At 39.7% G+C, this 20,453-nt stretch overlaps 2 protein-coding genes across 4 annotated transcripts in view; one reads left to right on the top strand and one right to left on the bottom strand.

The window, feature by feature from the left end:
• Nucleotides 1-1,424, bottom strand: part of rbm28 (RNA binding motif protein 28) — a 31,155-nt gene extending 29,731 nt beyond the window's left edge. The window contains exon 1 of the mRNA XM_055653287.1: nt 1,228-1,424. Within this exon, the coding sequence (XP_055509262.1) occupies nt 1,228-1,384 (157 nt within the window). The 5' untranslated portion in view covers nt 1,385-1,424. The remainder of the gene's footprint in view (nt 1-1,227) is intronic.
• On the top strand, nt 919-20,181 carry LOC129707876 (Golgi-associated RAB2 interactor protein 1A-like). Of its 3 annotated transcripts, none has more exons than XM_055653289.1 (6): nt 919-1,004; nt 4,541-5,058; nt 13,402-13,568; nt 14,411-14,887; nt 16,175-16,293; nt 17,979-20,181. In XM_055653289.1, the coding sequence occupies exons 2-6, from the start codon at nt 4,867-4,869 to the stop codon at nt 18,251-18,253; spliced, it is 1,230 nt and encodes a 409-aa protein (XP_055509264.1). In that variant the 5' UTR covers nt 919-1,004; nt 4,541-4,866; the 3' UTR covers nt 18,254-20,181. The 3 variants fall into 3 exon arrangements, with proteins under 3 accessions (XP_055509264.1, XP_055509263.1, XP_055509265.1); XM_055653288.1 differs by lacking the exon at nt 919-1,004 and adding an exon at nt 1,581-1,650; XM_055653290.1 differs by lacking the exon at nt 919-1,004 and adding an exon at nt 1,584-1,650 and having other exon boundaries at nt 16,214-16,293.
• The last annotated feature ends 272 nt before the right edge of the window (nt 20,182-20,453 follow it).

The following is a 20,453-nucleotide window of genomic DNA, read 5'->3' as shown; positions in this document are numbered from 1 at the left end:
GCATCAAAATCTGCTTATATAAATTACAACATTCCAAATTGCACAGCATCACATGTATATAAAGTGGAAGCATAGACTGTTATTCCATGTAAATCATGACTTGACAATCCTGCACTGGAAATTTAATTTTAAATTTAATTGTCAACTTTACTCAAATTATTCAGAAGATATCAATCCATTCTTCAGGCCCCACACCTGCATAGATTTGAAAATAGTGGCCAGTATCTATTGTTCTGAACCACAAGGGGGTGGAGATCCACTTTGTAAAAGCCATTCTATCGAGAGGATTAATAATTCCAACGAACTCAAACTTGAAGGCCCAAAAAAACAAATCTATTAATTCTCACTCCAGCCAGAAGTTGTGCTATGTTGAGATGTATTATTCTTTCAACTTCTTCTCACCCAATCCACTTTCCCTTCCTTCTCCCCAGAGATGCTGCCTGTCCCGCTGAGTCACTCCTCAATTATGTGCCTATCTTCAGAACAGAATCAGAATCAATTCCTCTACATATCCTTGTCTATACCTAATAACGCTAACTCATAACTTCTGCCAATCATATTTCTTCCTTATACATTAAGTTTAATCCGTTAATAATATAGATCATGAGGTAAATGCTTCATGGGGTTCCATGCCACTGCCCCATTATAATTAAGATACCTTACTTTTTCCGTTTAATACAATCTGAAGGGCGTCTAGTTCCCACTTTTCTATGAATTTTCATGCAATTCTGTCATTCCAGCAACTTCTGCGTTAGCAAGACTGCTGACAACCTTAGATCAAGAAACTTCAGATCAAACTTAAAGATTTTTCTGGTATCTTGCCAACCTTCAACGCAGATTTAACTCTGCTGTCCATGCTGCCTCACCCGCTGAGTTTCTCCAGCATTTTTGTCATCACTCTTGCTTTGCTGACCGTGATTCACGGTGTGTGTTTAAATTTATATATGCTATGTTGAAAAAAAAGCTCGTTACAGGTGAAGCCCACTGAAATGGTGGTCATAATGGTGAGTTATAATTCTACAACGTCGAGATGGTGGGGTCCCGTCAGCCTGAGCCACTGATCAAAGGGAGCAACCCCCTCACTCATATCACCCCTTCCACTGAACCGACCACCAACCCAAAACCAAAGTGCAGCAGCAGGACAACAGCCCCGACTACAACAGCACCACGTTGCTGCTGCTGCTGTTGCTGTTCCCAACGTGTGCACACTGCTTCCTCTTCCCTAACCTTTCTCCTTCACTACGAAACAATGCTTCACCGGCCCCAGCTCGCTGTAAATCTCCTCTAGCCGCTCGTTGTTAGCCGAGGTCGGCAGGTTTCTCACGAACACGGTCCTCAAACGGCTCTGAGCGACAGCCTGATCCTCCCCTGCGGGCGCTGCCATCTTTACTGTGCCGCCTGAACAACTCTTCCGACGGGAACCAACCCGTTAAACCAAACAGTCCGCTTCAGAAATTAAAAAGTCCGTTTCCTTCCACACTTTTTAGAAGAGCTCAAATTACTTGATTTAATATTCAAAATATGATTTCTCAATAATAACTAAAATCTGACAAGAATAAAATAAAATTAGTGTGGACGTGTACTTAAGTCAGCACATGGTCAGTCGGCACATGGTGGACTGCAGGGCCTGCTTCATGATTCGACCTTTTGGTAACAAAAAGCAGATTTTCTTTTGCTAATCTATCAGCTCCGCTAAACTGAGCCACTACAATTCACAGCTTCTTTCTGTTTCATGAGTGCAGGACGAATACTCAGCCAAGACTGGTTGGATCAGGCCCATATTCAATATTTGCAGATAAAGTGCCCATAAGGAATTCGATTTAGTGGGAAAAAGGGCACACCTTTGTGAAATCTTTTCACAATCAATTTCTCTTAAACCTGGATGGGCCCAACATATGTATAGGAAGGAACTGTAGATGCTGGTTTAAACCAAAGATAGACACAAAATGCTGGAATAACTCAACAGGTCAGGCGGCATCTCTGGCGAAAAGGAATAGGTGACGTTTTGGGTTAGAACCCTTCTTCACACTTCAGAAGAATTCAGATTGTGGTCCTGACATATAGCTGTTTCAAGTCTGTTAGTCTGAAATGCATTGAGTGGAGATGAATTCAATCAAAGCATTCAAAACTGAGTCAGAGAAGTATGTGAGGTGAAACAATTTTAAAGTCTATGAAGAAATGATAACTATTGTACTTTTGCATGGAGCTGATATGTACTCAATGCACAAAAAAACCCTTCTCTAACTATCCTTGATTTCCCCTGCAACAGCACAATTAAATACAGGGAGTCCCAGTTCTAGGTTGGGTGTTGTCAGACACAATTTCATTGAGTGGATTGACATAAACAATTATTTATTGTCTTTGATGTGTTACAATAGTACAAAACAGAATGGCCCATATCCAACGGATAGTTTCGATGACCTTAAAATATCAATGGATGTTACATTGTTTGATAAAGTACATTATAAGTGTCAATAGAAGAGATTGCCTAGTCAGTTTCAAAAGTAATTTATTTGATAGCCTCCGACCATGAATTGTAGACGGAGGATTTGCAGACTATGCAAATAGCTGATTTACATTTCTGCCACCTGTCACATCTTCCCGTCCACACCGGTTTCTACAGGGACTGTTCCCTCCACAACGTGTCATCTCCCCTCTAATCTTTCTACCATGTGCTTTAGATCCATGCCATTGGCATTTGAACGTCTCTCAAGGTAAATAGCTCATTCCTAAGTGCTTGAGATGCCTGTATGTAACTTTCAGTGATTCTTGTGTAAGGTTACCCAGGTCCCTCTGAACAGCAACAATGTTCAACCTCCCACCATTTAAAAAAAATCCTCTACTTTTCTTGTCTTCCTACCAAAGTGGAATCCACACATTGTTCTAAACTGCATTTGCATCTGCCCTGTTCTCACCCAGTCATTTAGCTTATCTACCTTTCTTTGAATCTTTTTGCCATCTTCCTCACAACTCACACTGCCACTTGGGATATTGAATTAAGGTGCCTAAAGTTTTCAGAAGGTTATAAAAAGAAATAACTTATTTCCATTAACAGAGAAGTCGGTAACAAGGAATGCCGATTTAAGTTGATTGGTAAGTTTAAAATGGAGTTGAGAAAACATTGTTTTACTCAAACTTGCTGAAGGTGTGAGGAAAGCAGAAACATTTTAAAAGTATCTTGATGAGCACCTGAAAATTCTAGACAAGATAGGCATGATAGCTTACTTCTAGGCTGTAAATTGCTATGATTCAATGAATTATGGCTGTGAGAAGTAATTCTATGAAAGAGGCCACAGTGGATAAACTGGGGAATTGAAAAGGGCAGGGCAAATAGCAACTTAAAAAGTAGGGAAAAATTACAAAATCAGAGAAACAGGCACTTCCATACAGTTATGTTAGCCACTAAGCATCCGTTTACAACATCATTAGAGAATAATATGACATTCCTACACTAATGTCATTTTATTCTCCCCACTGAATTCCACCACTCACCTACATGTTAGGAGCTGTTTATAATGGCCAATTAACCTATCAATTCACACATCCTTGGTATGTGGGAGCAAACTGAAAGAGGGAGAATATGCAAAAGATAGCACTAGAGTTAAGGATCGAACCGGGATCACTGAAGCTACGAGACATTAGGTGCCCACCTAATCATTCTATTCAAAACATTTAGGATGGCACAGTGGTGCTGCAGTAGAGTCGCTGCCTTGCAGTGCCAGACACCCGGGTTTGATCCCGACTACGTGTTGTTTGTACGGAGTTCTCCCCGTGACCACGTGGGTTTTCGCCGAGATCTTCGGTTTCCTCCCACAGTCCAAAGACGCACAGGTTTGTAGGTTAATTGGCTTGGTTTAAGTGTAAATTGTCCCGTGTGTGTGTAGGATAGTGTTAATGTGCTGGGATGGCTGGTCGGTGTGGACTCGGTGGGCCGAAGGGCCTATTTCCACACTGTATCTCTAAACTAAACTAGCCATGAATTAAAATAGACATTCCGGACATTATTTCTAATTTTCTTTAGAAGCAGGTGCTCTGCCCATTGATTATAAATATGCCAATTGAATATAGTTGTCTAATAAGGAAACAAAGGATAATTTGAGTAATTAAGCCTTAAATTAATTGGTGGGCAAATTACTTGAAAGCTTTCTGAAGGGTAGTATAAAGCACCACCAGGAAAAACAAGGATTGGTCAGTCTGGAGTTTTAGAGAAAAGATCATGGCTGAGAAAGTAGCGATGGCTGAAACTCGTATATAATTTTAATAAAGTAGTTAGCATGGTCCTAACTTGACAGATTGATCAGATTGATTAGTGCATGAGATCCAAGGAAATGTGACAAATTGGATGCATCAACAGCTCAAAGCAAGACGCACCTTGCCTGGGCATGGAAGTGAGAAAGAGAATCAGCCATGTTTACGCCAGTGGGATGAAAGTTGAGTGCACCAAGAATGCAATTGGAGGATAATTGTCAAAAAAGTAGATACATCTGATCATTGACATGTAGTGCTATTTTATGTTTCTGCTTTCCCCACACTGCTGTAGGTCTATGATCTCACTAGAAAGGTGATGCACCCCTGACAACTATTATGACACCTCCATCTGCTGTCATCTCAATGAACCCAATCTGAGTAACACTTGACTTTCACTGGTATGGTGCCAGTTGGATATAGCGTGATCCAATTGGAAAGAGTTTGATAACAGCAACTACAATCCTTTTGTGTATTAACTTCAACTGTCAATTACTGGAGTGATGGAGAGATGAAATGGAATTCTTCACAGAGAAACAACTCAACAGGTGCACAAGAGAAGTGCAGTAACTTGGAAAGAGAATTGACCTGAGAATTGCATAGTGGAGGGGCAGAGTGAAGATGGATCAGTCAACTTCATACAGAAGTGATTTCTTCACAGGTATAACAGAGGCCGTCAATTCTAGCACGGGATCTTCAAGACCCAGTCCCGCACAGCTCGGTGTGGAAGGTGGATCACTACACAAGCTCCTTCGATCTCGGGAGTATAACCTCTTTGCTCAATCTGCCGTCTTTGAAAGTGATTTTATTCAGGTACAAAGAATCAGACCAGAATCTATTATCGGTGGAGAGTTCATGGCTAAAACATACCAAAACAGTACTGAGGAAGAACCACTCTCTCAGATGTAAATCAGTCTTTTACAAACGATTCACACCCAAACTCTGGTGGTTCTATCCAGTATATACACAAAAAATCCCACAACATTATTTCAAAGAAAATTTCAAAGGGCGGTCACAGTGGCGCAGCGGTAGAGTTGCTGCGCCTTACAGCGAATGCAGCGCCGGAGACCCGGGTTCGACAGGTGCTGTCTGTACGGAGTTTGTAAGTTCTCCATGTGACCTGCGTGGGTTTTCTCCGCAATCTTTGGTTTCCTCCCATACTCCAAAAACGTACAGGTTCATAGGTTAATTGGCTTAGTAAATGTAAAAATAAAATTGTTCCCAGGATAGTGTTAATGTGCGGGGATTGCTGGTCGGCGCGGATCCGGTGGGCCTAAGGGTCTGTTTCGCGCTGTATCTCTAAACTAAAAGATGAGGTTTTTTCCCTGACCTGACCACTAAACATCACTCAACTAAACCATCTGAACAGAATGTTTGCCTATGAAGTTATTGTTTGTTTCTGTTAATGCATAATCTTGCCTAAGTTGGATATTTTAAACCTATGGCATTACTGTACAATTAAATTCATGAAGTTTTAATAATAAACTTGAAATCAGGTGATGGACAATTCCACTGTTAATGAATAGAACGCCTTAGATACCTCTGGTCCTGGTAATTGAGCCATTCCTTGCCTCGTAGGGCCGAGATGGCCTGTTTCCGTGCTGTAATTGTTATATGGTTATATGGTCTGTAGGGTCAGGTGAAATCTATGTAGATGGAGTCTTGGCTGAAATATATATTTGAGAATTTCTTTCTCGTGAGTCAGAAGGTAACTTTACGATTACAAATTCAGTGAGTCAAGCTCACCATCAAATATTTAAAGGGAGGGTTCTTCCTCAGGCTTGGCTGTCGTAAGGTGCTTTCACCTAAGCTGAAAGTGCAAAGTAAGTGTTACCTTTATTGATTTTTTGGAATTGAGGTCATGAGAGATTTGATTGTTCTCATGTTGGAATATGTTACTTTTCCACATACCATAATATATATTACTGGTCTACAGCTGTCTCCTGGTGTCCACGGAACACTTTGGTAAATGACGCAGTGCAGATTCAAAAAAACTAAGTGCTGGAGTTACTCAGCAAGCCAGCCAGCACCTGTGGAGGGAAATGGACAGATGATGTTTTGAATCAGGACCCCTTCTTTACACTGATCCAAAATGTTGTCTGTCCCTTTCTCTCCACAGATGCTGCTTGGCCTGCTGAGTTCCTCCGGCACTCTTTTTTGCTCAAGAATCGAGCATTTGTAATCTCTTATGTCTACGGTCCACATTACACCTAGTGGAGTTCCCTATTTAAAGTATCCACACAGACATAATTGTCAAAGTCAACATCCATTCTCCAACCTGCCCCTCGGAATAAGTGGTTTGTGTAGGCGTTATAGCTAGATGTTATGGGCCTGTCCCACTTGGTGATTTTTTTGGCAACTGCCGGCGACTGTCATAGTCATAGCAGGTCGTTGAAAAACCGGCAACAACCTACGTCATCCTGGCGACAACCTACATCAGCACCTACGTCAGGAGAAGTCAAGCTATGTTCATTGACGTCAAACCCACTGTCGCCGAAAAACGTTCCACATGTTGAAAATTTAGCGGCGACCAGAATGCAGCTATGACTTTTTGCACGACTGAGGAGACTACTCCCGGCAACCACCCGCGAACACGTTGCGACAAACTAGTCTCCTGTAGTTGCCTAAAAAATTGCCTAAGTGGGACAGGCCCATTAAGATTCAATCACCTTACAGGGTCTGGAATCATCCTATCAGGCAAGAAAGTTCGACATTCCTTCCCGGAAGGACATCAATGAATCAGAGGGCTTTATATGACTGTCCCAACATTTTCCTTGTCACCCATATTCACCATTACTAATACTAATTATTTTTTTCAGCAATTTCAAACATTTGCATTTAAGTACTTAAACTGCATTTGTGGGATTCTTGGATCAATAATCCAGGCCTCCTCAAATAGGAAAGTGGCTTATTCGTTTAAGGGACATTGCTAGAAATGCCAGAATTTATTCACTATTCCTTAATTCCCCAGAACTGATGAGGTCGTTTTTTTTAAAGTTTAATTCAAGTTCATGTGGTACAGTACCACACTGTGGTTGCTGCATTTCTTAAGAGAGTTGAGCTGATGCTACAAATTCTATGGCAGCAACAAATAGAGTATAGCAGATGGTTGTGTTTTGGACTCTGAGTAATTGGGAAGTTCTTGAATACTGTGTTTATAAGCTTTTAGTGAAAAGGATACCAGTGATGGAGTCTGAATATGATGGGTGGATGACAGGCAAGAATTATGATCTGAAAACATAGGGAGAGGGGTAAAGTCTAAGTCAGGACCTTTAAAATACTAATTCAATAAAAAGGAGAAATTGTTCTGCATCCACTGAAAGTCACAGATGAGTTGGAGATTATTACAATTTGGACAATAGAAATAAAAGTTAAATTAAATGATGTCTGTTTTTCTATACCTTCCAGTTATCCATTTTGGTTTCATAGCCCATAATAATCTCACCTAAGAAAAATTCGAATAATCTCAATTTTGCCATTTTCCTTTGATGCGTAAGCCTCACCCCACGTCTTTGCAAATTCCCAAGAGGATTTCTTGATTTCATTTCTGAATATCATCAAAAGGACTGTTAATTTCTTAAATAAGATTACTAAACAGAAATTGAGCAGGAGAATTTATCATTTTGAAGTAAGGCTCATTAGATGCACGTGGATGTGCAAACACTGCAAACAAGTGTGACTAAGATTCAATATTGTGTTGGGAGCACCAAGAGACAGGACTCGTGTTGAAATTTGAAGGATCATGAAAAAAACTCAGGGTTCATAACTGCTTCAGTCGAGCTTAGGGTGATTGCCTATGTATGGTAAAGCATGGAAGAGCCCTTTGTAAAAGATCACCAGGGCAAGTTTGATGACACTCCCTGTATTGGTTATATGTTTATTATATTAATTATTATTATTCATGTGGAATGAATAAATCAAATGTAATGTTCAAAAGCAGTTTGAAATCTTCTGTTAATTTTAAAAGTCAATTCTCAATTCTTTTTTGAAAAAAAGAACATTTCGAGAATCAAAGGTACTGTTTTCCCACCTCTGTTTCTATAAATGTTCAATTTTTTTAAAAAAATGAAAATTTACTTTTAACATTTTCCCTTATTCTGTACATATGTTTTTGCTAGCAGATAGGAAATGTTTAATTAGGTTGATAGGCAGGTCAGTTAATGTTACATTAATGTTTTTAATAAAGTTAAGAAATGCCATGAGTTTAGAGTGGGTTTATCAGCTTCTGTGAAAAGTGAGATAACCTTTCAGGTGCAATCCAACCCTGCTGATGTTGAAGTACAGTGTAAAACACAAATGTATTACAATAACCCATATGTTGCACCAGAGGTCCGGTTACAAAGCGACTGAGTTTTATATTTGGCTGTTAAGATCATCACAATGAGATCCCAGTTGTTCTCAATCAAAGTCTTCAGAATGATCTTTAGCAATACATCATTGGACAGCAAAACTGGGAGAGGAACTAGGAGAGCAAATCTAGGAGGGGAATCCTGGAAAAAGTTTATATCAACCTCGAAAAGTGGCTGTTATTATATGGTTTAAAAAATGGGCTTATCTTGGGACATGTTAAGATCATTACCACACCTGCAGTGGATTACACATCAGGAATTAACACATTACGTGGCCAAATGTTTATTACATTACCCCATATCACCCAAAATAACTGTAATTGATCTTAGATTTCAATTTACAACTTACTTCGCTTAATAAAGCTCTCGGAAATACATCTTCTCTATGGGATAGCACTGGATTGTCCAGCAGCTGGTCAATATTTATTATGTCACAACATGTCCTGGTTTCAAGCAGCTCCCCTCATGACATCACAAAGCAGTGTTCAGTGACTGAAATACTAGCATTGAGTCAAGATCATTTTTATGTTTATATAGTTCACTGAATGGAACGTGTAATCCTTCAGACTGCATTGCACTATAACAAATTTCGAACTAGCTGAGACAAAAATCAGTAGATGAGATGTTGTTGGCAGCAAATCATAGATCTCCATGCAAAGGTAATGGAATGGGGAAAGATGAGAGAGAGAAAATAGGGGGTTAAACAATGTTCATTTACTACTGCACGCTGCAAATAAAATGTCAATATTTGAACGTTTGGCTGTAAATTCCAGAGAACTCCATGGACATTTGAACTAAATTCAACTTCCGAGTAACATAGAAAATAGGTGCAGGAGTAGGCCATTCGACCCCTCGAGCCATTCAATATGATCATGGCTGATCATCCAAAATCAGTACCCCGTTCCGGCCTTTTCCCCATATCCCTTTATTCCGAGCCCTAAGAGCTAAGAGCTAATATAACTCTCTCTTGAAAACATCCAGTGAATTGGCCTCCACTGCCTTCTGTGGCAGAGAATTCCACAGATTCTCTGGGTAAAAAAGTTTTTCCTCATCTCAGTCCAAAAAGGCCTACCCCTTATTCTTAAACTGTGACCCCTGGTTCTGGACTCCCCCAACATCAGGAACATTTTTCCTACATCTACCCTGTCCAATCCCCTAAGAATTTTATATGTTTCGATAAGATCATCTCTCATCCTTCTAAATTCCAGTGAATACAAGCCCAGTCGACCCATTCTTTCATCATACATCATCTGGGGAATTAACCTGGTGGAACCTGATTAAAAAACAAGAAAAGTCAGGTAAACATTTATGTTAGTATATGTGACACACAATGGCATTGACTTTTTGATGTTCAATACATAGATTAGTACAAAAAAATAAAAGGATGGGAAAAGATGAACAAATCTACAACTCTGGCAAGCATCCACAGCTCATGCCATGTGGGTGCAGTCTAGAAAATCGGGTCAGACTGATTAAACTGCAAGGTGCTCGGGAAACTTGTCCACAATACTAATAATATCTTACTGATGTGATATCAAAAGTAGGATTCATTGTTATAGTATGGAGATGCAAACTGTGATTTAGATTTACATTCAGGTTTCTTCAAAAATCCAGAACTAGTTCATCTCCCAATGTCTTGCTCATGGCAAAAAGTAAAAAACTAAATTTGCATAACTGGAAGGAAAATTAATTACATTTTGCTTATATTTCCCTTAAACAATATATTTTCTAATTTTTTCTCTATATATAATTCTCATGCATTTTCTCTCATTGTTGTTTATTTGCTGTTATTTGTCCATAGCAAGTCTTTTTAATCCCTTTTTCCTTGTTGTACTCACTTAAGGATTAGTTTAAGCTAAGGTAGATACAAAATGCTGGAGAAACTCAGCGGGTGAGGCAGCATCTATGGAGAGAAGGAATTGCCGAAATTTTGGGTCGAGACCCTTCTCTCCATAGATGCTGCCTCACCCGCTGAGTTTCTCCAGCATTTTGTGTCTACCTTCGATTTTACCAGCATCTGCAGTTCTTTCTTAAACATTTAGTTTAAGCTAAGTTCAATTTCCATTTTCATTGAGCGCTGGTTTGGCTCCTGTATGAGTTCTGTGCCATCCAAATAAATTTAAAAGTTATATATAAAACATGTGAAATCAGGATAATTTCAGAGTTGGTGTAACATTTTTCCATGTTCCTTTCCTTGATTGTACTTTTGATATTAATATAACAGCATCCTTCCAAACCTATACTGTATTTTTTCTCTTTTGGATTATATCTCCACATGTTGCTTCTTTTGTCAATTGCTGCTTTGCACAAATGTCATTTGATAATTTCAAAATCTTTTTTAGTAACTCCTTTAGCCAGTCCAAGAATTTCATTTCAAGTCAGCCCCTCTCTGACCCTATGGTGTCAAACATCTTATCCAACAAACAGCACTGGATGAACAGATATTTCATCACACTGAATATTGGATCGGCTGAAGCCATATGCTAAATTTGGTCACAGACTTTGTTACTGATGTCATCCCTCTGCCTGGTATCTGTTTTAAACTGAACAATGGTGATCTGCAACTAGATGTCTGTTCTGACCCAGAAATGATCTTTCTAACCACAGTGTCACTTATTTTCTACTTCTGTGACATAGTGTGGCCCTGCTGCACATCTCAATTCACCTGTTGCTGAAAGTCTCAGCTATGCCATTCTACCTCCAGTGACTTTTCAAATAGACTGTGGTAGGCCTTCTACATTCTATTATTCACAAACTTGTTGTTATTAAAAATTCTACATACGTTGAAACTGACATCAAATGATTCTAGCGATAGCACATTTATTGCCAACCAGGGTTCCTAAATACAGTGTGATGATTTCTAAAATTCTCACTTTGTTTGCAGCTCATTCCAAGATCTACTCTGCCCTTGTCTCTGTAATCTGCTCCAGTCCTGCAATCCTTTCAGAAAACAGTACTTCTTCAATTCTGACCTCCTGATCATCCCTTAATTGAATTGATCCTCCACTGGCGGAAACTCACTGCCTATAAGTTTTAACTTTAGCTGACAAGGCCCTGGGCTCAGGAATTCTCTCTACATTTTTTCTTCTTCTATATTTATTTATTTTTTTAAAATAATTTTTTGAGATACAGCGCGAAACAGGCCCTTTGGACCACCAAGTCCGCACCGACCAGCGATCCCCGCACATTAACACTATCCTGTACACATTAGGGACAATTTACACATACACCATGCCAATTAACCTACATACCTGTATGTCTTTGGAGAGTGGGAGGAAACTGAAGATCTTGGAGAAAACCCACGCGGTCACGGGAAGAATGTACGAACTTCGTAGACACAGCATGCGTAGTCGGGATCGAACCCGGGTCTCTGGAGCTGTAAGGCAGCAATTCTACCACTGCGCCACAGTGGGTGTGTGGGTTTCTCCCTATATTTCCTTCTTTAAGACCCTTCTTAAACTATTGATCATGCTGTTGACAGGGAACTGGCAATGTTTTGCCCTAAGATGTAGTTGGACTGGTCAATTGGTCAGAAAAGTGACATAATTTAATCCTGGCAAGAGAAGTAATAGATTTGAGGATGTGCAACAAGCAAATAAATAATAAATGGAAGGATATTGAGGTGTAGAAGAACAGAGAGATCTCTGCATTTATGTTCATACCTCTTTAAAAGTAGCAAGACAGGTTAATAAGGGAGTTACAAAGGCAAACAGGATGCTTTCCTACATTAGCCAAAGTATAAGATACCAGCGAAGGGAGGTTATGCTGGAGGTATTAACAAAGTATGTCATGCCATAACCTAAATGTTGTATGCAGTTCTATGATTACACAAGAGAAGGCGCAGAATAGATTTATGAGGATGTTGTTCGGACTGGAAAATTGTAGCGCTGAAAATATTGGATGGGATGCATTAGGTATAGGGTTTGGATGAGGCTATTATCTTTGGAACAGCAAAAGCTGAGGGGAAGCTTAATTGGGCAATGTTGGGGAGGGGGAGGGGAAACAAAATACCTACTTCTCTTAGCTGTGGAGCAAACCCCAGGAGGGATAGACTTAAAGTAATTTGAAAAATGCTTAGATGGAAGATGATGATTTTTTTCCCCCTCCCAGGGCAATGTAAAGGTCAAGTCCCACTGTCTGAAAGGATAGTAGAGGAAGAAATCCTCATCACTGCAGGGTTATGGATGAAGTGTTGGTAGGTGTGATTAGGTTGGTTAGCTGTTTTTTTGATCAACACATACATGATGAATTAAATCTCCTTGCATGTTATAAATATTATTTCGATTTTGGGCACTTTAGCCAAATAATCATCTATTTCATGCTCATCTGTGTCCTGATATCAGATGTAGTAAATTACCAGTTATTCTGTTTCAGTGATATTGCTCATGTCAATTAGGAACACAAGCTTGAACACTAATCCAGTTTTGTTTATGTTTGTGAGATGTTTCCAATCCAGAACTACACTTCTGTTGAAACAAGGAACTGCAGATGCTAGTTAACACAAAAGGACACAAACCGTTGGAGTAACTCAGCAGGGCAGGCAGCATCTCTGGAGAGCATGGATAGGTGACGTTTCGGGTCATGTCGGGACCCTTCTATATTCAATTGTGTAATTGCTTTATTGCATCATCATTGTTCCGTGTACTGTTTCAATGACAATTTATGTTGAGGTTGAACAGTGTTTACAGCAGTTCTTCACCCATCTCACTCAAATGCTCAATGAACATGTTACATGTAGTGCCCAGGGATGGGGATGCTCTGCCAGAAAGATGACATTTTGACCATTTAATATTTGATTCAAATACAGGTGACTAGACGTGGAAATCTTGTGGACATCCACAACATCCCAACACTCCTGACTTTAGGAATAACTGCTTCTGTTCCATTCTTACCACTTCCGAACATCTTGATCGTGGCCAGCAGAAATCCTGAATCCAAAGGGACGGAGGGAGAAGGATATATGAAGATAACCAGGTGATAGTGAGACAGTTTTCTAAATTGTTGATTGGTTACTCAATTATAATGTTCAGAACAGTTTTCTCTGAATTAGCAAGATTCCAGTCCTGAACCCCAGAGAATTAAGATGCTAAAATGAGTTGCTTAACCAGGGAATCATATAATAGTCTAGCACAAACAGGCCTTCTCAGTCCATCTACTCCATGCTGACTGTGATGTCAATGTATGCCAATCCGATTTACTTGCATTAGTTTGTATATGCCTTTACTATATAAATTCCTTTCCAACATTGCAGTTGTATCTGCCTCTATCACCTCATCAGGCACATCTTGTTCCAGATATTCATCGTCCTTTGTGGAAAAACTTACCCCTCAGACTTCCTCCATCTAAGGGGTAAGAAAAAAACCCATAGAATAAAACGTTTTTATTATAGAACGTCGAACAATACAGCACGAGATAATGCCCTTTGGCCCACAATGTCTGTGCTGATCATGATGCCAAGTTAATCTCCTCTGCCTGCACATAATCCATGTCCCTCCATATCCATGTGCCTATCTAAAAGCCTATTAAATGCCATTATCATATTTGCTTCCAATATCATCCTTGCTAGCGCGTTCCAGCCACCCACCGCACTGTGAATAAACGTTGCCCCTCTTACCTTGAAACTATGCTCTCTGGTCTTTAACATTTCCACCCTGGCGAAAAGGTTCTGATTATCTACCATATTTATTATGTGTTCTTACAAGCTTGTTAATTGGTATAGCTTTGCTCTGCACAAAATACTGATTTTATCAACTGATTAAGAAACCAAAATATCAGAGAAAAGATTTTTGAATGTTTTGTTTTGTCTCCTATGAAAGGATGCTTCCCATGAAATTGGTCAGATTGAGTGTGCATGCAAAGGTCAGTCGCTGTTTAAAGCTGGTCCTGGCCAATCGTAGCACATTTTACCTCCAGCTACAGGACAAGCACCCTGGCCACGTCTTCAAGCTCTGGGAAGAACTTATTCACATAATTTATGCCGGACTCTCAATAACATTCAAAGATGCCAATATCAACCTCCCCAAGTCCTCCCTGTGTGATTCAAGGAGCTCCTCAACCTCAGTCATTAGCTCTGAGAAATTCACTTATGATGCACAGAAACCCGACCGTAACATTCCCATCAGGAGCAATATTACAGCAAATACTAAAATAGGAGTTTGGAAAAGAAACAAGATGTTGGTTGGAAAGGAAACACATGATGGGTCTGATGTTCCCAGTTCCGAATCTTCAAGATGCACAATCAGATCACAATCAGTTTCCGGAAAGAATAACGACAAAGTCTCCGTGAAAGATTGGTAAGGAATTCTTACAATAGTATAGTCTATTAGAAGAATTGGGCCTTTTGCTTATGTTTTTAACATGAGCCACCTCCAATTCTAAAGCAGGTTCTGGTCTGATTTCAAATTCAAATAAAAATTGGACTAAGGCACTGCTGGATGCTGTTCTCAGCCAATGTTACATATTCACGTATGGTACAGATATTCTCTCACGTCTAGTGGTGTCTGTTACTCTTTAAATAATCAGTGCATTTTACTGTTGGGACTGTTGAACTGCTGCACTGGTTTTTAAGTAAATAAATTGGGCGGGACTACATTCCTTGAAATGCAATAGACTGAGGGGGTTACATGAGGTGTATGAAATCATGGGCATAGATAGGGTGGATGCACAGAATTTTATCCAGGGTAGGCGAATCATGGTTGAGGACATAGGGTTAAAGTGAGAGAGGAAGGATTTAATGGAAACGTGAGGGACAACGTTTCCATGTCTATTACATTTAGTCACACCTCTGAACTCTCTTATATCTTATTTTTCCTTTTTTATGTGTTGGGAACGCCTCAGGACATTTTTCAACATCAAAGAGGCTGCATAAGTGCAAATTGATTAAATACAGTAAATGCTCACACAACATTCACAAAGTGAAGTATTGTTAAAATTTGGCATATATTAATGACTGAATGCCTCCTTTCACATGGAACATCCGGCAACAATATTAGTATTGGTTTATTATTATCATGTGTACCGAGACACAGTGGGAAACTTTGTGTGTTTTCAAAGCAAATCATACTATGAAAATAAACAGAGTGCAGAATGTTGTGTTGCAGCGAAACAGAAAGTGCAGTTTTTTAAAAGTTCAGGGTCCGCAACAAGGTGGATTGGAAGTTCAGGAATTCATCCTTAGAATATGAAGGGTCTGTTCAAGACTTTGATAACAACAGGGAATATACTATTGTCCAATCTGGTAGAATCTGTACGGTGTAAGCAATTACACATATTTATTAGTTTATAGAAATAGAGTATCCTTGCATCAGAAAGGGAACTCAGATAGCAATTAAGTCACCATTATAACAAACAAATAACACTGCATGTAGCTGTCTGCCTAACACTCATGTAAATGCTGCCAATCTGATATGCATTGCTTATGGTGCCAATCTGATATTTTCTGGTAAAGAATTTACCATCCAATGAACAGTAAAATGGTGCCCAATTTGGCAACAGTTAGGAGCTGCAAATGATTTACCATTGGCATAGATGTTTTAAAGTTGCATAAGCCTCGTTCCAGAAAATGATAATGTATTGTCCAGTCAACAGGTCAGAATGATAATAGAGCATATTTCTACCAGGGTCCCCGATACTCAGGAGCCTCACAAAATACGGACAAGAACTGAACAATTGCTAGATGTGAAAGAAGAAAGAAGCCCAGGTAACAGAAAACACCAATTATTTACATCTAAACTCACATTAGATTGTTAGTGAGGTCTATCGGAATTATACAGGATGATAATTAGGTGTCTGTGTATTAGTTGCAAGTCATAAGGATATGCAAGTGGAAAGTTTCACTTCAAACTATTTTCTGATTTTAACTCATATTTCCGAGGGGTATCTTCCGCTCTGCTTTTTCAAAAGTCAAATAATCCTGCAGGTTGGGCTCCAGGAATTCAATCATTTGTGTAAAAGAAAATTAAATTCATGCAAGATTGTTTATATATTTGAATAAATTGTGAAGCTCTTTATAATAGGATCAGTATGAGATATGCAATGGCAGATTATGCTTAAGTTTCTTTTTATCAATTTATATCATGGAATATAATGTGCAAAAATGTGAGGACATCCACTTTGGGGGAAAAAGTTAGTATTTTTGAAATGATGAGTTTAAATGTTTCATTGTTTAAGTTTTTCACAGTACCTCGGGCAAACATGACAATAAACTAAAATCAAATTCAAACAATATTGATGTTAAGAGTGGAATAAACATTTTTTAAATGCTGGGAACACTCAGCAGGAGAGACACTATCTGCAGAAATAGAAACAGAATTAATATTTCAGATTAAAGATCCTTCATGAGACTGCAGCAGGACATTCTTGGCCCTGAAGGCTAACATTCGATTTGCCTTCTTAACTCAGCTGTGGCCTTTATATTTGTAGAAGCACATCATAGTCTCTTTGTGCAGCAACATTCCCAATTGCTAAGTTTTATGTCCAGTGGAAACATTCACAGATAATTTCATATCTATCCACATTATATCTCATCTGACATGCTTTTTGCTCAATCCGTCTAAATTGACCGAAGCCTTTGTGTCCTCCTCACAATTCATAATGCAACCTTGACCAGTGCAAATTAAAAAAAATCTACATTTGGTTCCCTCATGTAAATCATTGATAATCTTTTTGAAAAGCTGAAGCTGAAAAATGATCCTAATAGTAACCACCACTTACTGCCAACCACTCCATGAAAGACCCGTTTATTCCTACTGGCTCCTGTTTGTTAACCAATTTTCAATTTGTGCCAATACATTACACTCAATTCCATGCACTTTTGATTTTATATCCTCATTTTATGTTAAACTATTCACAACTAAGATAACTATTATACAATTGTATAGGCATGGAAGGATAGCCATCCCAAATTGTTTAATAATATATTTTATCCACCTTGCACTATGGCCTTAGCCTTTCACAGAGAGGTCTCAATAATAAAAGTACATCTTTATGGGTAGTGATAAACTCATTTAATTGAGGAGTTCATCAGTATTTTTCGTAATGTAAAGAAAAAGTGAGACATTCAGAAAAATCAAATATATAATAATGGAATTGTGGGAAGTACATCTAATCTTCTCCTCTAGTAGGGTGCTTGGACATTCAGTATGGACATCTCAAGCATGATATACTACATTCACTGAACATAATCAGGCTAGCACCCCAATTCCAGAGGCATGTTGGGATGATCAAGATAATCTGAAGGTTTTAGTTTTCATTTAAAGTCAGTGGCTGATTGAAAAGAACACACAGCTCTTTAAAATTAAGATATTGATAAGGTGAAACAATAATACTGGGGCTCTGATAGCTGACACTCGCGTGTTTCATGACATCAGTTCGCTTTGTGTGTAGGAGACGAGTGGGAAGAGATTATTGAAAGATGCTCCTGCGACCACTGTAAAACATGCAATCAAGTCTTGACACTACACACCCTGCCCTGTAAACAGAAGCAAATTGGGACCGAAGGAGAAGAGGACGAAGAGGAAGGAGGAGGAGCAGAAGGAGATCCTAACACCTTTGAGGCAGAAGATGAAGACCGCACTTACTTTGGACTCTGGGAACGTGACAGACCAACATTGATGCCACTCTCCAGACTGAGTAGCCTCATCGCTGTTGGACTGAGATAACTTTAAATTTACTTTTTTTTTTGGAAGGCAAATTCTGTTTGATTTATATTAAAGAAAATCTTTGACTTAGATAACATAATTACTTTTAAATTACCTCCTTGAACAATTTGAATACTGGACAATTTTTCCCAGTTTATAAAGCAATCACATATCACTATACAGAGCTTGGGAAATAGAATAAAGTTGTGTGCACTCTATCCAGGCAAACACAATGAGACAGACATACTATGAGCAGGATTAAAAATATACTTATTGTTAGGAAGAGGAACAGATCGGGTAGACACACAGTCTCTTGCCCAGAGATGGGGAATGAGAACCAGAGGCCATACGTTTATATTGAAGGGGGAAAGATTTTATGGGAATCCGAGGGGTAACTTTCTCACACAAAGGGTGGTCGTGATTGGAACACGTTGCTGGAGGAGGTAATTGAGGCAGGAACTATCGCAAAGTTTAAGAAGCAATTAGACAGGTACATGGATAGGACAGGTTTAGGGGCATATGGGCCAAATGCAAGCAAGTAGGACCAGTGTAGACGGGACATGTTGGTTGGTGCAGACAAGTTGGGCCGAAGGTATGTTTCCACACTGTATAATATTATGATATAAACCCATTAAATACTACCAGGGCAGAAAATGAATAAAAATAGCTTCCAAATGTCCATCAAATCTCCTGAGACCAGAGCACAGCTATTGTTCAACATGCAGCACAAATTTCTTCAAGACATTTTGATTGGCCTCCATAACTTTGATGTCTCCAAATTGTCATCGAAGGATGCTCCTGTGATCATGGTAAAACATGCAATCAAGTCTTGACACTACACACCCTGCCCCATAAACGGAAGCTGCCACATGGGTGAACCTAAAATGAAATATTCACATCCCATGTGTTCTCCCCAAACACTCACTCTTTCTACAGTTGTATCAAACTGGTCGAAGACAAGTTCATGTACGGAAACATAATAAATCATCTTCATTTGCTCATCCAACTCACCAAGCTAGAGATGGCACAGCTAAAATGTTGACTAAATCTTACTTTATATTATCGTATTGAACATTCTCTGGTCATAGTGTTGTTGATTCAGAGGTTTACATTATGGAAACAGGCACTGCTGCCCGTCTTATCCATGCTGTGCTTGTCACATTTGCCTGCGTTTGGACCATAGCCCTCTAAACTTTTCCTATCCATGTATCTTTCCACGTATTTTCTAAAAGTCAGTGTATCCGCTTCTTTAGCTGCACTCCAGATACAGACTCCTCTCTGAGTAAAATGGTTGCTCTAGGGACCCCTTTTAAATCTCTTTTCTCTTAACTTAAGCCTATGATTAAGCCCTCTACTGTTAGTCGTATCCTCCACATGGGAAAACGACTGAGTGGTCACCTGGGCTGACAGACCTTGGCTGGGAACCTGGGGGGTCACCAAAATTGTTCCCAATTGGGCCCCGCACCCCCTAAACTAAAGCCTGTCCCGCTGACTTACTCCAGCTTTTTGTGCCTATCTTCGGCTGTGTGCAGTTCCTTCTTACACATCTCTATAGAGGGAGTGCAGAGACGGTTCACCAGACTGATTCCTGGGATGTCAGGACTGTCTTATGAAGAAAGACTGGATAGACTTGGTTTATACTCTCTAGAATTTAGAAGATTGAGAGGGGATCTTATAGAAACTTACAAAATTCTTAAGGGGTTGGACAGGCTAGATGCAGGAAGATTGTTCCCGATGTTAGGGAAATCCAGGACAAGGGGTCACAGCTTAAGGATAAAGGGGAAACCCTTTAAAACCGAGATGAGAAGAACTTTTTTCACGCAGAGAGTGGTGAATCTCTGGAACTCTCTGCCACAGAGGGTAGTTGAGGCCACTTCATTGGCTATATTTAAGAGGGAGTTAGATGTGGCCCTTGTGGCTAAGGGGATCAGGGGGTATGGAGAGAAGGCAGGTACGGGATACTGAGTTGGGTTGGATGATCAGCCATGATCATATTGAATGGCGGTGCAGGCTCGAAGGGCCGAATGGCCTACTCCTGCACCTAATTTCTATGTTTCTAGTGGAAGTACTGATTGACTCTGTACTCCTCATATTCCAACTCGTTCAAAATGCAATTTTAAAGCAAGAATAACTCATTTACTGGACACTGCCCCTGTTCGGTGGAGGCAAACAAAGATCCCCCTCCATCGAACAGGGGCAGAGTCGTGGCGGGGGGCGCGGC

Source organism: Leucoraja erinacea, chromosome 22 (genome assembly GCF_028641065.1).
Source record: "Leucoraja erinacea ecotype New England chromosome 22, Leri_hhj_1, whole genome shotgun sequence".
Classification (NCBI taxonomy): domain Eukaryota; kingdom Metazoa; phylum Chordata; class Chondrichthyes; order Rajiformes; family Rajidae; genus Leucoraja; species Leucoraja erinaceus.
The sequence above is the reverse complement of the archived record's forward strand: the minus strand, read 5'-3'. Positions and strand labels throughout refer to the sequence as shown.

Coding starts and splice junctions, on each gene's coding strand:
- LOC129707876 (XM_055653289.1), top strand. CDS start 4,867: ATGGATCAGTCAACTTCATACAGAAGTGATTTCTTCACAGGTATAACA. Junction 13,569..14,410: donor GGATATATGAAGATAACCAG/GTGATAGTGAGA, acceptor CTCCTATGAAAG/GATGCTTCCCATGAAATTGG. Junction 14,888..16,174: donor AAAGTCTCCGTGAAAGATTG/GTAAGGAATTCT, acceptor TGTATTGTCCAG/TCAACAGGTCAGAATGATAA.